The sequence below is a fragment of the Podarcis pityusensis genome (genome assembly GCF_964106645.2).
Source record: "Podarcis pityusensis genome assembly, chromosome: 15".
Classification (NCBI taxonomy): Eukaryota; Metazoa; Chordata; class Lepidosauria; order Squamata; family Lacertidae; genus Podarcis; species Podarcis pityusensis.
Window position 1 is genome coordinate 7,028,802 of NC_138040.1, and position 21,675 is coordinate 7,050,476.

The 21,675-nt window shown below is 44.8% G+C and overlaps 1 protein-coding gene across 6 annotated transcripts in view; it reads right to left on the reverse strand.

Annotated features, from left to right (window-relative positions):
- ACACA (acetyl-CoA carboxylase alpha) overlaps window positions 1-21,675 on the reverse strand; it is a 195,360-nt gene that overhangs the window by 172,382 nt on the left and 1,303 nt on the right. For 4 of the 6 annotated variants that reach the window (XM_080982741.1, XM_080982739.1, XM_080982740.1 and 1 more), the window contains exons 2-5: window positions 11,493-11,539; window positions 9,329-9,575; window positions 2,543-2,675; window positions 1,260-1,398 (exon numbers count right to left, since the gene is read on the reverse strand). In XM_080982741.1, coding sequence (XP_080838867.1) covers window positions 1,260-1,398; window positions 2,543-2,675; window positions 9,329-9,575; window positions 11,493-11,539 — 566 coding nt within the window. Of the gene's footprint in view, window positions 1-1,259; window positions 1,399-2,542; window positions 2,676-4,341; window positions 4,498-9,328; window positions 9,576-11,492; window positions 11,540-21,675 lie in introns of those variants that run through there. The other 2 variants (XM_080982742.1, XM_080982743.1) reach the window with 2 other exon arrangements.

Below are 21,675 nucleotides of genomic sequence, written 5' to 3' on the forward strand. Positions count from 1 at the left end.
GAAAGTTGACAGCCAAATTCAGTGTTGCTCTCACCTTCACTAACAGTGAGATTAAGCAAATGAGCAGAAGCAACAGGCTGAGTTTCTCAAACTGTGGTCCAGGGACCACTAGCACTCTAATAGTTCCATTCAGCTGATGCACAGAAAGGTTCCAGAACAGTCAGGAATATCTGCACCTGCCCCCATGCTTGGTTTTTCTTTTCCCCAACAATGGGAATCCAAGCGCTTTTGACCACAGCCGGATTATCAAACAGATTTACAAGGCTCTGGTTTAGGGCCTGCAATTTTCGTAACTTAGCACCGGTACACTTTGCCAACTTTTCCTTAAAAACTTACCTGTTCAGGGTACTTTTGCTTAACTTGATCTGAACCTAATGTCAACAAGCCTCATGCCTGACATGAAATGCTCACATAAAAAGGAAAATTTTAGAAATACAAGACAATGCAAGTGTTGTAAAATGTCTAACAGATGGTCTGCAGACATCCCAAACAATTTAAGGGCTCCTCAGGAAAATAAAAACAACCGAGAACCACTATCCACATAATACACAGACCACACCATAAACTTGAAAACAATTACCACAAGACTCCTCGGTTGTCCAAATCTAGATATCGTGTAAATTGGCAAGAAACCCCACACCAGTCTCCAGAGACCGGCAGGTCTCCCCAACCTCACACAAAGCCAGAGCACCTGGAAGCCAGCTTTAAAAAGGAAGAAGCCCTCATGCCCAGCTTGGGAAGAGCATGGTGGTTCTTTTCCCCCAATCACACTCAGCCTCAAAGGTGGTCCACGTGTTTTCGCATCTCAGAATCCCCTTCCCTTTCATCCCAAGGCAGACAGAGCCTTTGTTAAGCACAGACTTGGGCTACCAACCAAGGCAAGCCAAAATCTGGCCCAGTTCTCTTCTCCCCACAACGTCATACAAGAACAGCACCCTACTTCAAAGGATTGTCTCCAACTAAGTTTTAGTCAAGAACAGATCCACTACAAGTAATGGACCCAAGTAAGTCATGTCCATTATTTTCAATGGGTATACTCTGAGTAGGACAAGACTTGGGATACAACCCACTCTCAATAAAAGCGAAGTGCCACTTTGGAGCAAAACAAGTCCTAGGGTTGAAAGCCTACCCTGGTAGTAATCACTCAACAGAAAGCACTTTAAAAATTGTTACAGAGTTAGGGTTAACTATAGTTGCAACAAGCGTAAGAGGGAAATGGGGGGTGGGGAGAGGGGTGAAAATAGGCTTCCAAGGTTCACCTGCGTTGGCTTTCAAGTCTTCAGGCGTCACCATGACAACAAACCGGATGGCTCGCTCGTTCCGAAACATCTCGTAGGACCAGCGCCTGATGGACCGCATACATTTCACCGCCGCAATTCCGTTGTTGGCAATAAGGACCTAGGCAAAACAGAATGGAAGCCTTTCAAAACAGCCATTCTTAAACTTGTTGAACTCCTCCTCCCCGCCGCTAAAAATAAGAAAACAAAAAACGTCCCCTTACTTCACCTCTGATCACCACCCCATCCAGCTGCCAAACAGGTTATTCAGAGGAAGTGGGCCAGAGAGGACATTTTGAGGCTTCCACCTAAAACCAACCAGGCTGGGAAAGAACATCTGTGACAGCAGAAATTTCCACACACCTCCTGCCTCTCCAGTTAATCATAGAATCATAGAGTTGGAAGAGACCACAAGGGCCATCGAGTCCAACCCCCTGCCAAGCAGGAAACACCATCAGAGCACTCCTGACATATGGTTGTCAAGCCTCTGCTTAAACACCTCCAAAGAAGGAGACTCCACCACACTCCTTGGCAGCAAATTCCACTGTCGAACAGCTCTTACTGTCAGGAAGTTCTTCCTAATGTTTAGGTGGAATCTCAGTTAGATCAGCAGATTTCGGATAGCCCTGACTCTCTGCAGCTGGGATATCCCATCCTGCCCCGGACCTTCGAAACATAGGCAGCTCCCTTATTACAGGCTGGCCAATGGGTACATCAATCCTAGTGTGCTCTATCTAACAGAGGCTTTCCAATGTACACTGCCCAGCCTCAAGAGAACACAGGCAAACAAGGTCTTGAGACTTTCCCTGCTCAACCCAGGGAGGTTCAGGGACTGAGTGGGCAGGACTTTGCATGTGGGACTTGTGGTGTGCCCCTGTTCATACACGATTTGAGCCCTCCAGTTTCCATGGTCTCACCCACTTAGCTTATCAGGGCTCCCAAGCACACACAGAAATTCATGCATGGTTTGGGCGCTTGCATAAGAACATAAGAAGAGCCCTGCTGCATGGCCAGACAGACACCTACAGGAAGCAGGTCCACAGTGCCACAACACCTCTTCGCACCCACAATTCCCAGGAACTGGTACTCAGAGCCACACTGCCTCCAGCCATGGAAGGAGAGCATAGCCACTGGAAGCCTTATCCTCCAAGAACTTGCCTAAACCTCCAGCAAACACCCAAACACAGTGGGTTGCATGCCTCTGAATTCCTAGTTTCTGAGAAGTAAACTTTTCTTATTTTTCGAGAGAGAAAACTGCAACTCACCTTCTCAATGACTTTGTTCCCCCCAAAGCGAGTGACGAACTCTGCGGGTGACGCAACGGTGAAATCCCTCTGCAGGTCCACCTTCTTTCTATCCCGGCCTTGCTTCATGAGGTGGAGACCAGACATACTTGGCCTGAGAGGAAGAAAGGAAGAGAGTGGTATAGGAGCTGCTAGACTTAACTTCCAATGAAGGCTCGTCCAGCAGCGCACATGGGGAATTGCCCCACTAACCCCCAGTTTGCTTTCGGCCCAACACTGCAGTCTGCCTTCAAACATACAACAAATCTGCATGCCATGGGCTCTGGCTCCACCTAGTGTTGGCCTCCCTGCCTGCCGCCCTACCAGTCCCAAAGGGAACCACCACTTGCTTGCTTCGATTCTACAAGGAACCAGAAACCTCAAGCAGTCCCCAACATTTCGAGGGTGTCGGCAGTGCCGTTTTTGCCGTTTCCCCATAAAAATAGCTCGAAAACGGCATTTTTGTGATTTTGCCCCAAAACAACTTCACTGCCCCCCAAAAAAGCTCAACAACTGTTCTGTCCAGATTTTCACTGTCTGAAATATGGCAACCCTACCTTAAGCCACGTTAGATCATTGGTCCATATAGTTCAATGCCATCCACATCAGTGTTCTTCAATTTATTTATTTATTTGTGTATTTATTTAATTTGTCTGAAGATCACAGGGCAGTTTATAGAATAAAAATACAAAATCAGAACATAACCAAAAAAAGAGCCAACCCCCAACACATTTAAAAGGCCATATATTGCTCAATCAGGTTATAGAGGTACATTTTCGTCTGGCGCCTAAAGAGGCCTAAAGTTTCAGGTGAACCTCCCTGGGAAGAGTATTCCACATAAGGGGAGCCACTGCAGAAAAGGCCACCCCCTGGGCTTCTTGTGGAGAAGGGCCTCAGATGATAATCACAGGGTCAGGGCTGGTTCATATGGGGACAGGTGGTCCTTGAAATATTGCCTCAACCAACCACCTACCTTCATCCCTAGTCAATTTAGCCAGAAATCATGGGTGATGGGAGTTGTAGGCCCTTTCTGTGCTATACATTTAAAGCATGATAATATCACTTTAAACAGTCACAGCCTCCCCCAAGGAATCCTGGGAACTATAGTTTGTTAAGGGTGCTGAGAGATGTTAGGAGACCCCTATTCCCCTCATGGAGGTACGATTCCCAGAGTGGTGTAACAACCAATCCCTCTTCCTAGGGAAGTCTGGGAATCTGATTACGCAGAAGTAAGTCCTGCCAATTTGTAAGAACATGTAGGGTCTCAGCCTCAGTGTCAAATCAAAAGGCATTCAGGAATGCCAGCCAGTCTTTTCTTTCAAAGCATGGTGGGCAGATATATCTCCCTGCAGAGCATAAAAATCCAAAACAAAAAACTACTGAATTGGTTTCTTGGACACCAAATCAAAAAGTCCTGCAAAAATCTAAACCCTGTCTGTCTCCTCCTTTTTTAAAATAAAAAATAGCTTCTCTGAGCAATTTGCTGCCTGCAGTGTCAAATCTCAGCTTCCTTCAGGCAAAAGATGTCAATTTCTCCCCGCGCCCCCCCCAAACCAACAACGCTCACCCAAAGAAAAACCTTATAATTAAAAATTTAGCTGATTTATACCAGTTCACAACTGACTGAAATGAACCTTAACCCCCCCACCACCACACACAAATCACCTCTCTAAATTAAGGTTAATAAACAACACCCCTCCAAAGTGTGAGTAATTAAAAAAAATATTAAAACCCACCCCTAAAAGTAGAATTATCAACCTCCCTCCACCTCCACCACCCACCTTTGAAGCATATGATATCTCATTGCCTGACTGTCGTCGGCTGCTTCTTCCATGCTGGCTCAGGAATTATTATTATTATTTTTTAGCAAAAGGGGTTCCCTGGTTTAGATCTTGAACCGGACGGCACTCTGACAGAGAAGGCTACTCTCCTTCCTCTGAAGCTGCAGCTTTTTCAGAAAGATCCCTCCCTGCATCACCCTCCTTTAAAAAAAATAAAAATTGAGCAAAGCTGCATTTTACTGGCTGCTTCGCATTTTTAACCTTTGTCCTTCTGCTTTTTCCTCTACATGCACAGCTCATCCACGCTCCTTCCCAGCGGTGGGCATTGTGTATACAGGGGAGAGCATTCACTGATTTGCCAGGGAAAGAGAGAGAGAGAGAAACAGCTGATTAGGGACTGGAGGAGGGGAGAGAGGGAAAAGATCTCAAGGTTATGTAATGGGGCTTATGCAGGGACAAGCAGAGAGGCTGGACAAGCACTGTGACCATGGCAAGACCTGGAGACTCCTCCAGGAGAAAGGATGGTATAGCGCTCCTCAAAACCCTCCTTCATAACTTGGTACCGGGCACAAAAAGAGTCTCCGGGGAAGACAAAAGAAGATTCATCGCAGCAGAAACTTTAATGGATTGGAAGGACCCACTTTAAGCTCTGGCAGCCCGTACAAAACAAAAAAAACCTGCCACCATAAAGCTGGGCATCTTCAAAAGGTGCTGAAAGAATTAATAATATTACTAAGAATATGTAATATGCCATTGCTATAACAAGAAGGCGGCACCAGGGTCAATCCCCGGCATCTGCAGGTAGGGCTGAGAGTGGCCTCTGCCTGAAAGCCTAGGATTAAAGGTAAAGGTAAAGGGACCCCTGACCATTAGGTCCAGTCATGACCGACTCTGGGATTGCGGTGCTCATCTCGCTTTATTGGCCGAGGGAGCCGGCGTACAGCTTCCAGGTCATGTGGCCAGCATGACTAAGCTGCTTCTGGTGAACCAGAGCAGCGCACAGAAACGCCGTTTACCTTCCTGCCAGAGCGGTACCTATTTATCTACTTGCACTTTGACATGCTTTCGAACTGCTAGGTGGGCAGGAGCAGGGACCGAGCAATGGGAGCTCACCCCGTCGCAGGAATTTGAACCGTCAACCTTATGATCGGCAAGCCCTAGGCTCTGTGGTTTAATCCACAGTGCCACCAAGTTTGGGATTACCCTGCACCAATTAACTAGAGATATACTAGGGATTGAACCTAGGGTCTTCTGCATGCAAAGCAGATGTTCTGCCACTGCAGTACGGCCTTTGTGCAAACCATCTTAGGAAGAATTTGTACAGGTGGCAAATATTTTCCAAATGCCCAGCTGACATGCGGTCATTGACACGTTTTGAACCCAGAAGAAGGCAGAACAGGGGAGGGGGGGTAACAAGGCGGGGTGGGTGGGCTTATGCTGTCACTAGCGGGGGCCAGAAACTGAACCCCCACTTAAACGGTTTCTGCCTGTATTTATATTATTAGTGTTCATTCCTTCCTCTCTCCCTCTCTGAGGATTTTTATTCTGTTTCCCCTTTCTGGTTGTGAGCCTAAGAAGCTGCTTTATAAAGCTACCTACTCTGGCTGGCAGCAGTCCTTCACGGTCTCAGGCAAAGGGTTCCTTCCCATCACCCACTGCCTGATCCAGGACTAATTCTGGGCCCTTCTCCTGAAACAAGGGGCCATAGGAACATAGCAAGCAGCCTGATACAGAATCAGACTAATGGTTCATCTAACTCAATACTACACTAACTGGTAGCGACGCTCCAGGGTTCTAGACCAGAGTCCACCCTCAATATGCCCTTCTCCAAATCAGAACTAGGCACAGAAGCAGCTATCATACAATGAGTCAGACTCACTAGTCCATTTAGCTCAGCTTCGTCTAAACCATGGGTAGGCAAACTAAGGCCCAGGGGCTGAATCCGGCCCAATCACCTTCTAAATCTGGCCCGCAGATGGTCTGGGAATAAGTGTGTTTTTACATGAGTAGAATGGCCCTTTTATTTAAAATACATCTCTGGGTTATTTGTGGGGCCTGCCTGGGGTTTTTACATGAGTAGAATGTATGCTTTTATTTAAAATGCATCTCTGGGTTATTTGTGGGGCATAGGAATTTGTTCATTCCCCCCCCCCCAATATAGTCCAGCCCCCCACATGGTCTGAGGGACAGTGGACCGGCCCCCTGATAAAAAGTTTGCTGACCCCTGGTCTAAACTGACAGGCAGCGGCTTTCCTGGTTTTCAGGCAAGGGACATTTCCAGCCCCACCTGAAGATGCCGGAACCTCTCCCATCCACTCTGTAGATGCATTTTAAATCAGTTGTGGTGTCTTAAGGACAAATACAGTTCAGCTGCTGGCACCCTTCCTAGGGAAACAGCACAGTAAGACACCAGTTACAAAATAAAATAATAACAACAACAACAACAACAACAACAACGCCCCATCAACATACCCAGAGCATGTGCTGAAGAAAATGTCGGGCAGGAAAACCAAAGGGCCTCAGTGCCTATTGGCCACACGCAAGATTCAGAAACTGCAAAACACACAGCTACACAAGGATCACAAGGAGATGCAAGCCGTAAGCACCTCTCATCCCTTTCTGATCTCTAAATGGCCCAGGAAGGCTGTCTGTTCTAGAGACATACCTGACACACATCACAGAGAGGAGCCCCCGTCAATCTCAGCACGATGGCATGATGCTGGATGCTCTCAATGATGTAGCATTTTTTTATAGAACTCAGCAGTGCACTGCCTATCTTATTTACAATGCCAACTACAGGATGCGCCACACAGAAGCCAACAACAGGATTCTGCCACACAGAAGACGTTTTCAAACAACACCACACCACCACCCTTCAGTCCAGGTTTTGCATTTTCCCCATCTAAGCAAAGGATGTCATGCCAACTTCAGCATCCTGCAAATCGAAAGAGCATCTGCACATTTAAAAATACCAACCCTGGAGCAAAAAGAGAAAATTAAGAAATACCAGCCCTCTCCTACGGAAGCGCCTAGGAAACAAGTGCTTAGGAAAACGATGGGACCCTCCAAACACCCTTTTGGTTGTGTATTCATTATGATTTGTGCTCGTGATGGTATCAGGGTGGCTAAATGCGATCTTGCCTTAAATACTGTTTGCAACTGCAAAGGTTTCCCGGCAGACATATCACTATATGGCCCATAACTTCTTGCTGAAACTTTTCAAATGTTCCAGGGCTGTTGCCTTGTCCCAAAACACCTGGAGAGCATCACGTTGGGGAAAGCTGGCCTTGTATAGAGATCAGAGTTGTGAAGCTTTCTTCAGCCAAAGGGCCCCATTCCCTTTGGGGAAATTTCCCAAGGGCCACATGCCAGCGGTGAGCGGGACCAGAGGGAAAAGTCAGCAAAGTTTGTGGACCACTTTCGACAGACACCTGCACCCCTCACAGTCCTCCACCCAGGCAAGCAAGAGTTCCAAGGACACATTCCAGACAGGCAAAAACACTCAAGAGTGTGCAAAGCAGGTCTAGTAAAGGGTGTGGCTGTGAGGAATCCCAAGGGCTAGACAGAGAGGCCTGAAGGGCAACATTAGGGGCTCCGATGCAGAGGATATAACACTGTCAAAAAAAGGGAGTGGGGAAAGACAAGCTCTATCAACGCTATGGAAAATTACGAGAAGGGGGTTAAGGGGAAACCTTGCCCAGGTTACCTGAAATTGCAACACCTAAAGGGCTGAGAAATGCCTGGCAGTGGATGGGATGGGTGGCTGTGTTTGGCTTGGCAGGGCATGAGCTAAGCAGGACTGCACTAAGGGGAGAGGGCTTTGCCACCACTAAAAGCCAAAAGCAAACAAATTGAGAAAGAGGTGTTCAAGGCTGTATCCTGATATCCTGACTGCGAGCAAAAAAAAGGTGCTTTCCGTTCCACGCTTTGGGCATGCCAAAGCCACGCGTTGCAAGTAGCTCTTGGCTCCCCCTCATGACTTTCTGCCACTCAGCAGAACCAGCTCTCCACCTTGGAGAAGATAAGAAAGATGACACCGAGAAGCCCGAGAGTGGATGGGCTGGTGCAAAAGATCAGGCCTTGCTTCCGGGAATCTGGTTGGCTAAAAGATGCTGGGCAAAATGGGCCATTAGCCTGATCGAGCAGCCAGGCTCTTCTTGAGTTCTTAGGTGGAAACAGAGTAAAACACCAGAGCAGCACATAAAATCATCCATGGCAGCAATGGGGGGGGGGGGATCAAAAGCAATGCCACAAGTGAAATACATACCGTATTTTTCGCCCTATAGGACGCACCGGCCCATAGGACGCACCTAGTTTTTTTGGGGGGGGGGGATAAAGAAAAAAAATTATTCCCCCCCCCAGCCGTGGCTTCAGCATGCCCCGCGCTCCGGGCAGCAGGCTGCTATCCGCAGCCTAGGGAGCCCTGCGGGAACTCCCGCGGGCTCCCCAGGCTTGCGGATAGCTTCCTGAAGCCTGCATTCGCCCCATAGGACGCACACAGATTTCCCCTTCATTTTTGGAGGGGAAAAAGTGCATCCTATAGGGCGAAAAATATGGTATATTCCTATAAGCCAAAAGAGAGGGAGTCGTCACCTAGGCCTCAGTCAAATAAGACTCTAAGAATTATTAATTTGACTTACGAGTTGTTTACTACCAAAAAGACAGATTCTCTTACCATAAGTCCAAAGATACAATATATCATATTTTTCCATGTATAACTCGACCCCATCTATAACACAACCCCTATTTTGGGGGACTCAAATTTATGACCCCATGTATAAGACGACCCCTGTTTTTTAACATTATTTTAGAGTAAAAAAAACCTAGTCTTATACACGGAAAAGTACGGTAAACCTAGGAACAATAAATTGTAATATTACCATACATTATCTGGCAGATGACCAGCTCTCCATCCCTCCTTTAAGGATTAACAATTGCCGTAAGACAGAAGAGTGTGAAAAAAGAAAGGTTTGAATGCTTTGTGTACCTCATATGATTAGGCAAGCTGTCTTGGACACTGGAAGGACCGAGGTCAGAAAGAGAGTCTGAGCTGACGGAGACGGGAGACAAGGACTGCTCTTTGTCCTCCAACAAGTCGATTTTCACCAAGGAGCTCGTCTCATCCTCAGAGTTATCCTCCGACACGGAGCCAATGATGAAGCGAGAGTGCACACTCAGCTCCAGGGGCTTGTCCAAGGGATCGCCCATCGTGCCTCCAAAGTAGGCTTGCACCACTAAGAGTGAAGGGGGAAGAAAAACAATCTGAGCTTTTTGCAGATTTAGCTCGACACGGCAAAAACTGGGAGAGCCTTTAAAAGGATGCTCTACAGGTTGCTTCTAATTGGTCACATAAACTACAACCTTCAAATGCTTTGATTAAGAATAAGCTAACCATCAGCCACTTATATTATTCTAGCAGCACTTGGAACTGTACAAAAGTGGAATTCTGCAATATATACGAATCATTACACATATGTTTATTCAGTCATTTTGCAGGATTTATAATTTTATTCGGCTTTTAACAGATAACCACTCATAAACTAAGGACAGTGCCTCCAAAGTTATGATAAAGTCATGTTAATGACATAAAATATAAAACTACCATTGTTGCCTGGTCTAATTGCTCTGTTCTTTTTCAGAGCATTCCATTGACACAGCAGAGAGTTTCACAGATACTGTCCCACTGCACTCAAATATCCAGTCATTTTGATATTAAGAGTTCCACAAAGCTTGCCTATCTTGCTGGTCTTGTGTCCAGGGTTTCTGCTCCTTCATTTATATACTTATATAAAGTCAAACCAAGTCAATACAGAAGCGCCATTCCAGAATACATTACACAACAATCCAACTGTTACACAGATTCTGCAAAATAAAAATTTAAAAACCTGCCTGATCTATACAACTTGTGGAAGTCCTCTTTATATACATGGAAGAGGGATCAAGGTTGCTTTCTCCTGCTCCAGAGGCTAGGACTCAAACCAATGGATTCAAGTTAAAAGAAAGGAGATTCAGACTAAACATCAGGAAGAGCTCTTTGATGGGAGGAGTTGTCTGACAGTGGAATGGACTCTTTTGGGAGCTGATGGAATCTTCTTCATTGGAGATTCCAAATCAGAGGTTGGATGGCCATCTGTCATGAATGATTTAGTTGAGATTCCTACATTGCAGGGGGTTGGACTAGGTGATCCTCAGGATCCCTTCAACTCTACAATTCTATGGTTATACACACACACACACAAATTACAGAATTTGTGACGTCCTAGGTACAGAATTTTGGTCATCTTGGTTTTTTAAAAACCAGGGTTGTACAACACAGTCCTGACAAAGTGTATCCATAATTCAAAAATAATAACAATAATTATAACAATAATTATAATTTTCTTATTTGTACCCCACACATTTGACTGGGTTGCCCTAGCCACTCTTGGCGACTTCCGACAGATATGAAAACATTACATATTAAAAAGCTTCCCTATATTTTATCATATGGTGGTGGGATTGTAAGGTAATTAAAAAATTTTGGGAAATGATATACAATGAATTGAAGAAAATGTTCTATTTAACATTTGTTAAAAAACCTGAAGCATTTTTATTAGGGATTGTAGGGAAAGATCTGCCAAAAAAGCTGAAAAACATCTTCATGTATGCGACAATGGCCGCGAGAGTTCTGGTAGGTAGCACAAGGATGGAGGACTGAAGAAACCCCAACTAAAGAATCATGGCAAGAAAAATTGATGGACTATGCAGAACTGGCAAAACTGACATACAAGCTATGGGACAAGGATAACTGTGACTTTAAAGATCAATGGGAACCCTTTACAAAGTATTTGAAGACACAACAAAGCAAATTGGACTCCTTGGCTGGTTTTGAATAAACATTCACAAACTTTTTATTGATAATAATCAGCTAAATAGTTTGAGGATTTATACAACTGTGTAACATGCAGAAAACAGCATTTTCAGAGAAATCAAAGACTGGAACTGAGGGAAGTCGGGGGGTGGGGGGTTCTGTGGGGGGAGGGAGGAAAAATGGGGGGGAAATAAGGATGATATGTTTCTGGATAATGTTTTGTTTTAATTTTGAATAAAAGTTATTTTTTAAAAAAGCTTCCCTATACAAGTAACAGCAGCAAATAAAAGCAGGCGCTGACCTCTTGTGATCCTTGTTATTTGGTTCGTTATCCACTGCCAGAAGGAACTGAAAAGGAAGAGACACACAGAGAGAGGACAGGAAAATTAGAAGCAGCGGGAAGTCAGTCTGGAAGAACAGGAATGCACGGTGAAATCAAGAGTCTTTGCCAAAACAAAAAACAACTGCAAAAATTAGGCTAAGATAACAAATGTCTCCATAGAAATTGACAGCTTGGAGGGAGGGCATCTGCTTTGCAGACAAAAGGTCCCAGGTTCAATCCCCAGCATTTGCAGGTCAGACTGTGGAAGTCCTCTGCCTAAAACACTGGAGAGTTGCTGTGATTCGGAGGAGAGCAAAACTGGGCCAGGTGGGCAAAAATAGACTGATCTGGATCCTATATATTCCGCCTGGCCTTTGGTTTGGACTCAGTCTGACCCTTATGTTCTCCCCCCCCTTACGGTTTTGATCTATGGGCTACTTTTAAAATGAGGCTGCATTTTAAATTGCATTTTAACCTGTATTTTCAATTGCTGTTTTTTTCCCTATTATGTTTTTATTGTAATTTTACTGGTGTTAGCCGCCCTGAGAGCGGGATATAAATAAAAATTATTTTATTTATTATTATTATTATTATTATTATTATTATTAGGGGAGGGAAAACAACTCAGCACTGCACAAGAAGGTTCTCAGGTGCGAACTCTGGCATCGCTGGTAACAATGATTCAGTACCAGGTAATGGGGAAAGACCTGGATCACAAGTGGCTGTGCCTTGTGGGCTTCCCAGCAGCAGCTGACTCACAGGGCTGCTGCAAGGATAAGGTGCGAAATGGAAGACTCATGGAGCAGCAACTCAGAGAAGGGCTTTCCGTGGGGTGGCCCCTGTTCTGCGGAACAGCATCTCTTTTGGGATGTGGCTGGCACCCACTAGCTAAACTTTCCATAACAAACCAAAGATGTTGTTTTTCTTCCAAAAAGATTTACCAGCTGGATGAATGGATGTCTGCCACAGGTATGTACTGGGCATTGCTTTTGAATTACAGTGGTACCTCGGGTTACATACGCTTCAGATTACAGACGCTTCAGGTTACAGACTCCGCTAACCCAGAAATAGTACCTCGGGTTAAGAACTTTGCTTTTGCTTCAGGATGAGAACAGAAATCGTGCAGCAGTGGCGCAGCGGCAGCAGGAGGCCCCATTAGCTAAAGGTGTGTCTCAGGTTAAGAACAGTTTCAGGTTAAGAACAGACCTCCAGAACAAATTCAGTTCTTAACCCGAGATACCACTGTAATATGCTTCTGTGTTATCCCTAGCTACTCTTTTATCGTTTTTGTCTGTATTGTGTACATCGCCTCAAGATGTGTGTGGAAGGCAATTAATAAATAATTATTAACGGTGGTAATAATAATTGATATTGATTAAAATTATTAATAGTAATGAATAATAGCGAGCTGCTGGGAGGAAAGGTGGTGGCAATGAGTAAGCAGCTCCCTGGAGGAAAAGAACATACAAAAATTTAAAGAACCTCACTCCTCCTCATCCAGGTAGGAACACTTCCTTTTCACAACTGTACGAGTGCAAATCTACAGATGAGCCAAGAGCTGCAACAAGCACCAACATGTGCCTGTTGCCCAGCCGTGCCAGCAGAACCTCCATCCTACACATGTTGCAGCCATACTCCACCCACTTGTCAGCCATTGCAAGACACAAACCCACACCCAGAAAGGCCTCCTGATCCCACTCTGGGGCACCTGCACGGCTCTGCTAAAGCCCTATGTCAGGCTCCCACCCAAGGTCTTTCCCAAGACTTGCTTCCACAGTCCTATAAAGAGATCAAGGTTAGAACGTTTAAGCCAAGAGTGAGAGAACCTCAGGCCCTCGGCACCTCTCTATCTGGCCCTTGGGGTTTCCCCCAGATCACAACCTTCAGTGGCTCTGCTTGGCACCAGAGTGTTTTTGCCTAGCTGGGATGGGTCTTTGAACTGGATGATTTATAGACGGCGGGGTGTAGGTGTGGGGGGAGGGGTTTAGAAAGGTATCGTATTTTTCGCTCTATAAGACACACCAGACCATAAGATGCACCTAGTTTTTGGAGGAGGAAAACAAGGAAAAAAATATTCTGAATCTCAGAAGCCAGAACAGCAAGAGGGATCACTGCGCAGCGAAAGCAGCAATCCCTCTTGCTGTTCTGGCTTCTGGGATAGCTGCGCAGCCTGCATTCGCTCCATAAAACGCACACACATTTCCCCTTACTTTTTAGGAGGGAAAAAGTGAGTCTTATAGAGCAAAAAATACGGTAATTTTTACTGTGCCCGCTTTTACCTCTAGCATGTCCCCACCCCCAGGATTCTATGAGAGCACAGAGTGTAATATTGAGCAAAGAATCCAGCTGCCTAAGAATCTCAACTTACCAAAATAATAATAATAATAATAATAATAATAATAATAATACAAGAAAGCTTCTAATGCTCATGGCTGCAAAGATGTTCTGCTACAAGTAGAACAGTAGCTCTGTGAGGGGAACAGGGGTCTCCTCACAGCTTTCAAGACCCTTAAAAATTTACAGTTCCCATGATTCTTTGGTGGAAGCCATGATGTAATGATGATACAGTGGTACCTTAAGTTACATACGCTTCAGGTTACAGACTCCGCTAACACAGAAATAGTACCTCAGGTTAAGAACTTTGCTTCAGGATCAGAACAATAATTGTGCGACAGCAGCAGGAGGCCCCATTAGCTATAGTGGTGCTTCCGGTTAAGAACAGTTTCAGGTTAAGAAAGGACCTCCAGAATGAATTAAGTACTTGAGGTCCTTTCTTTGCAGATGATTTGGTTTTAACATTACAGGAGCCAGAATCTAGCACAAAAAGAGTATTAGAACTGATTTATGAGTTTGGTCGGGTGGCGGGATTTAAGTTGAATAAGCAAAAAACCAAGGTTTTGGGGAAAAACTTGACATCTTCGGAAATAGATGGGTTTCAGAAGGAAACAGAACTAAGTGTGGTAAAAAAAGTGAAATACCTAGGGGTCCACTTGTCAGCTAAAAATTTGAATTTATTTAAAGACAATTATGAAAAATGTTGGCTGGAAATTAAAAAAGATTTGGAAATCTGGTCAAGATTGAAACTTTCCTTGTTGGGCCGAATAGCAGCTATAAAGATGAATGTATTGCCGAAAATGTTATTTTTGTTTCAGACCCTACAGATCGTGGACAGAGTGGAATGTTTTGGAAAGTGGCAGAAGGATATATCCAAGTTTGTTTGGCAGGGCAAAAAGCCCCGGATAAAGTTTAAAATATTAACTGATTCGAAAGAAAGAGGGGGGTTTGCCCTGCCGGACCTGAGATTATATTATGAAGCTGCGGCCTTCTGCTGGATGAAAGATTGGTTATTACTTGAGAACACTGATGTCCTAGATCTGGAAGGGTTTGACAATGCATTTGGTTGGCATGCATATTTGTGGTACGACAAGGTAAAGGTTCATAAAATGTTCAAAAATCATATTGTTAGAAAATCAATATTTATGGTCTGGATAAAATACAAGGACTTATTAGAAGGCAAGACTCCGAGGTGGCTTTCACCAGCAGAGGCCAAGGCCCGGAAAAAACCTAATATGGAGGTTGGTTGGCCGAAATATGGGGAAATTATAGAAAAAGTAGGAGAAACTTGGAGACTGCAGAGTTATGAAAAATTAAGGAATAAGGTGCAAAATTGGCTTCACTACGCCCAAATTCAAGAGGTTTTTAAGTTGGACAAAAAAATAGGTTTCCAGGTGGAAAAATCGAAACTAGAGACAGAATTGTTGGAACCAAAGACCAAGGTACTTTCGAGAATGTATAACTTGCTGCTTAAATGGAACACTCAGGATGAGACAGTCAAATCAGCCATGATAAAATGGGCTCAGGATATTGGGTACAACATTATGTTTGAGGACTGGGAAAGGTTATGGACCACTGGTATGAAATTCACGGCATGTAATGCCTTGAAAGAGAATATTATGAAAATGATATGCAGATGGTACATGACCCCAGTCAAGCTTGCTAAGATATATCATTTGTCTGATAATAAATGTTGGAAATGTAAGGAGGCTGAAGGGACATTCTTTCACCTCTGGTGGACTTGTCCAAAAGTGAAGGCCTTCTGGGAAATGATATATAATGAGTTAAAGAAGGTGTTTAAGTACACCTTTCCCAAGAAACCAGAGGCCTTTCTATTGGGCATTGTCGGCCAGAAGGTGTTAAAGAAGGATAGAACCTTTTTTATGTATGCAACTACAGCAGCAAGGATTCTCATTGCAAAATACTGGAAGACCCAAGATTTACCCACACTGGAAGAGTGGCAGACGCAATTGATGGACTACATGGAATTGGCCGAGATGACTGCCAGGATCCGAGATTTGGGAGAAGAAGCAACAGAGGAGGATTGGAAAAAATTTAAAGATTATTTACAAAAATTTTACAAGTTATATGAATGTTAAGAATTCGCATGATTAGGGAAATTTAGCTCCAGCAATAAGATTAAGGTATGGGAAATTAAGTTATATAAAGGAAGGATTAATGTTTAAAAGAATATTATATATGTTATTAGTGTAAATTGAAAATAAGTATTTTAAACGTAAACCATAAGTATTTGAAAGAACAAAAGAATATACGAAATAAGGTTATAATTTGCTGAAAAATTTTATTGTAAAGAACGCACAGTGAGGGAGACGTGGGGAAGTCCGGTTGGTTATGAAAAAATGCTTTGAAAGGATGATTTTTTCTTTTTTCTTTTTCTTTTTCTTTTCTGTTATTTTTTTGTATAACTGACCTTGTATTTCTATTTGGAAAAAAAGCAATAAAAAATATTTAAAAAAAAAAAAAAACAGAATGAATTAAGTACTTAACCCAAGGTACCACTCTACTGAAGTAGTACCGTATTGCTTTAATTGTATAGCATGGATGTGGACTGTGTCTCAAACCGCAATACATCATGATCTTCTGAGACCCTTCTTCGTGTGCCTCCTCCATGAGAGGTCCAGAGGGTGCCAACACAAGAACGTGGCTTTTCGGCAGTGGCTCCCCATTTGTGGAATACTCTCCCAAGGGAGGTTTCAGCTGGCACCTTTGTTATACAGTGGTACCTTGGGTTAAGAACTTAATTCGTTCTGGAGGTCTGTTCTTAACCTGAAACTGTTCTTAACCTGAGGTACCACTTTAGCTAATGGGGCCTCCCGTTGCTGCCGCTGCGCGATTTCTGTTCTCATCCTGAAGCAAAGGTCTTAACCCGAAGTACTATTTCTGGGTTAGCAGAATTTGAACCTGAAGCGTCTGTAACCTGAAGTGTCTGTAACCCGAGGTACCACTGTACACCTTTAGGTGCCAGGCAAAAATGTTTCTCTTTCACCAGGCCTTTGTCTGATTGACATCCCTTTAAAAATGGGGGGGGGAGCATTGGGTTGTTTTTGTTTTTATTTTTACTATGTATTTTGTGTTTTTATATGATGGTTTTATGCTGTAACCGTCCTGAGACCTGCAGGTATAAGGGCGGTATACAAGATGTCATAAATAAAAATAAGCCTACAGGCACGCCCCAGTCTTCACATCCCTGCAAGCAGGTATGATGTACAAAAGAGAAACTCCATACAGCGGATCATGACGCTTTAGGATTATTTTATTACTGTACTGATGGCTGCCCTATGTGGGTTGTCCTCCAAAGCTGGAAATATTTTGGACAAACCGAGCAAGACCAACGCAAATCCCTCAGCCCTCTATTTAATCTTGTGTGGGTTTTTTAATCAGTGAGTGAAATATCAAGGCACACATCCAACCTGTTCAACCCCACATCCCAAGGAAAGGATTGCACAGGCTAACGGGGATTACAACACACTGTGACGTAGCCAATATCACAACACCCATTTTATTGACTTTAAGAACCGTGACAAAGTATCTCGCCTCCCCGCACCCACCCACTGAAGTACTTTTAATCTTTTCCCTCCCTTGGCTCAGAACAAACCACCCATCCTAGAGTCAAGGAGGCTCACATGATGCTCTGGAAAGCCAGCCTTCCCCAACGTGGCGCCCTCTGTCTCTTTTGGAGTACAATTCTCATGAGCCAGCACAGGGCAACAGGCTGAGGGAAGGCTCTATTAGCACATCTCCCCCACTCCTGAGTTAAATCCTCCTTTGCAGGGAAGTGCCAACCTATCAGGGTCAACTGGGGATGCTAAAGCCTAGGCCTGTGCACATCTGCCATCTTGCATCACAATCCAGAAAGCATGTGCAATGTGTGCCTTGCAAGTCATTTGGGTGGCAATCAAGGCAGTCAAGAGTGCCCCTTTGCAAAGCAGTGATTGGCCAACCCTGCAAAGGGACTAGTGGGTGGAGATTTAAATGTCTGGTTCAATGCTCAGATAAGACTGGAGTTTCCACTGCAACATACTCCTTCAGTGGGATAGCAAAGAGTGAACTTAGATGAAGGCAGGGCAGTCAGGTTTTAATCCTTTCTCCATTGCAACACATAGAACTACGAGTTAAATGTGCTTCAGTTTGAGCGTTTTCAGGTTACGCTCCGCGGCGACCCAGAAGTAACGGAGCGCGTTACTTCTGGGTTTCGCCACTCACGCAGACGCTCAAAATGACGTCGCGTGCATGCGCAGAAGCAGCAAATCGTGACCCGCACACGCACAGACACAGCTTGCGTTCGCTTCAGGATGCGAATGGGGCTCCAGAACGGATCCCGTTCGCATCCAGAAGTACCACTGTAAAGGTAAAGGGACCCCAGACCATTAGGTCCAGTCGTGGCCGACTCTGGGGTTGCTGCACTCATCTCACTTTATTGGCCGAGGGAGCCGGCGTACAGCTTCCGGGTCATGTGGCCAGCAGGACTAAGCCGCTTCTGGTGAACCAGAGCAGTGCATGGAAATGCCGTTTACCTTCCAGCCAGAGCGGTACCTGTTTATCTACTTGCACTTTGACGTGTTTTCGAACTGCCAGGTTGGCAGGAGCTGGGACCGAGCAATGGGAGGTCAACCTGTCGTGGGGATTCGAACCCCCGACCTTCCAGTCGGCAAGCCCTAGGCTCTGTGGTTTACACCACAGCACCACCCAAGAAAAGGAGGTTGAAAGAGAGCCAAGGGTTTTAGGGCATCAGGTAAAAGCACCACTGTGAGAAGGTTCTCAGCTCAGTGGTAGGACATCTGTTTTGCATGCAAAAGATTCCAGGTTCCAAGTCTGAGATCTCAGAGCAGGCTTCCTCAACCTCGGCCCTCCAGATGTTTTGAGACTACAATTCCCATCATCCCTGCTAGCTAGGGATCATGGGAGCTGTAGGCAAAAAACATCTGGAGGGCCGAGGTTGAGGAAGCCTGTCTTAGAGAGATGTTGCCACTCAGTGTAGACAATATTGAGCTACGTAGTCCAATGATCTAAATCTGCAAAAGGCAGCTTGCTCTGCTTCTATGAGAGGCCTCGGGGCTCAATTTAGGAAGGCTGGCTGGCTGGAACGCCAAGCAGAAGCACACCACAAACTGCAACGTTTTGTTGCCGTTCCCACTTGTTGCTATTCAATACAACATTTATTTCTAACTTTTAATGATGAATAACGCTTTGTGTAGCTGAAGCGGGCTCTGCTGCTTGATAAGTTTATGCTGCAGTAAATTGCTTAGTCTGCTGCAGCAAGAACAGCCAAGAGTCTTGTGACACTATAAAGGCTTAACATTGCTGCCTCTCTGGATTACCTGTGGTTCTTCCAGAAGAATGAAACTGTTCTTTGGAGACTTTAGAACTGCAGGGCAGTTTGTAGAAAGGAAGGAGCCATAGATCAGTAGTTGACCTAACAACAATTATTAGAAAATTCTATGACCTTTTTCTTTTTTCTTTAAGTGTCAACATGCTTAACTCTGTTCAACTCCTCTAAGTTCAGGCTTTGATACTCACAGTTCTATTACGGATATGGTGGCCAGGAATATTGGAGGTCATGGCTGGGCTGAGATCTGAGTCTAAGACTTCCTGGCTCATAGCTCAAACACTTAACCCACAAAATATCCTAAGAGATGGTGGCTTTCTTAAGACTAACCCGGCAAGTTCACAGGTGAACTCGGCAAGGTCTGCAGGGCTTCCTTACCCAAATCCAATAGCCCATTTGCTAACATCTACTAGATCTCACAGCCTGAGGGTACAAGAGTGTAGATTTTGGGTTGAACATTACGAGCTACATCTTGAAGATAAGAGCAGCTAAGCAGGGGGAGTGGGCTCTCTTCCTTGCTGGATGCCTTCAAGGAGAGGCCAGACAACCTCGAATCTGGATTTCCTGTTTCCTAACTGGGCTATATTAGGAACCGGCCAACTCTATTATTTGAATCTATTGTGCTTCTGGGCCACTGGTCTTCAAGATGAAGGTCAGGACCATAGCTGTCAACTTTCAGATTTGAAAATAAGGGATCAGCAGCCTCACCTGCCCCGGGGACAGTCTGCGGGATATCTAACAATCCGGGATAGCAGCAGGAAACGGCGCTGGAATAAGGGAATTTCCCGCAAAGAAAGGGAAGGTTGAGAGCTATGGTCAGGACCCACTTTCAAGTGTTGCAAGAGAAGAACTATTTTTCATGAAAATATACAGCATCCAAAATTTGTGATAGAGGACCCCCCTGTCCAGCAAAATGCATGCTTACACTAAGGGTGAGTCCCGAGTCTGAAAGCATATAAGGCAACTGTTCTAGCAGGCTTGAGATTTTAATCATGGGGACCAGCAGAAAACCCCAAACCTCTTTAATCATTTTAAACACAGTAGGGATTACCTGACCTCAGGGCAGACCTTAATAAAAATAGCCAAAGGGGGAGGGGGAGAGATGGTCATTTCAAGCAAATTCACAGAGAATATATGCACCCTGCAATCTTGTTCAGTGGGCAGATGCAGACTTCGGCCAGTCTGTCCTCATCATCACCACAGCCACACCGTTGTGCACCTACTCTGAACTTATTCTTATTCTTATTATTATACACCAGCATTTAAAGCCCTCAACAAGTTAGGCCCCAAATACACACAACTCCAAACTTACGTTGAGGTTACATTCCAAGGCACCACACGTTTAAGTGAAATCATGTATATTTGAAACCCATTGAAAAAGCCTGCAAACAACCTATCCTCGTTCCACCCTTTTTGTGACTTTTTGTGACATTATTGGATCACTTTTGTGTTCGATGCGATGCGCACGCATGTGGTCACAGACATCTCATGGGCACCTAAAACAGTGGCTGCCTGTATCTGAAAGAACATATCCTGTGCTACAGACCCCCGCAGATGTTAAGACAGCTGCGGGGGGGGGGGCTATTGGTATACAGGGGCTTGGAAGATGGCTTTCTCTGTGGGAGCTTCTAAGTTGTGGAATTATTATGATTTCTTAGAAGGTCCCAGGATAGGTTACAACAATAAAATCTGTTTTTAAGAAATACAATCAGAAGATGGGTGGCGGCGGGGGGATATTTTTCCTTTAAAATCTCTCTCCAGTATCAAATGCCAAAGTTACAGAAGGAGAGGGGAACATCTTGGGCATTAGAAATTCGCCAGGTGCCAGGTGCATTTTGCACCTGGCTATTGGGCACTTGGAACCAAGTGAATGTGCCCAGGTGCCCGGATGGCACCTGACGTCTCCACCATCTGGAAGTGCATGCCTGGGGATCCCTGGATCTTGACTATTTTCACACACTAGCAACATATCCTGTAGAATTCTGTTATATTTTATCTGCACAATCAGAATGAATTTCAGGAACCAAAAGGTTGTATTGAAAATAAGACTTTTGAGCCGTCTGACCCCAAAATGGCAACTAGGCATTCTGTTTTAGTGACTGTAACCCTGTTTTAAGGAGCCATTTGGCACCTAGCTTATGTAGCTGAATTTCTACCACTGCCCATAGCTCAGTGGATACAGCATGTGCTTTGCACACAAAGGTCCCAGGTTCAATCCCTGGCATCTCCAGGATGAACTGGGAATGTCCTGCATCTAAAACCATGAAGAACCTCTGCTAGTCAGTGTACACCAAGATAGGAAGCTCAGTGGTCTGACTCAGTACGTATAAGACAATTCGCTATATTCCTATCGGTGGCCTTCCAGATGTTGGATTACAAATCATCCCTGACTGCTGGCCACGCTGTTTGGAGCTGATGGGAGTTGGGAGTCCACCAACATCTGGAAGAACAAAGGTTCCCCATCCCTGCTTAGAATAAACT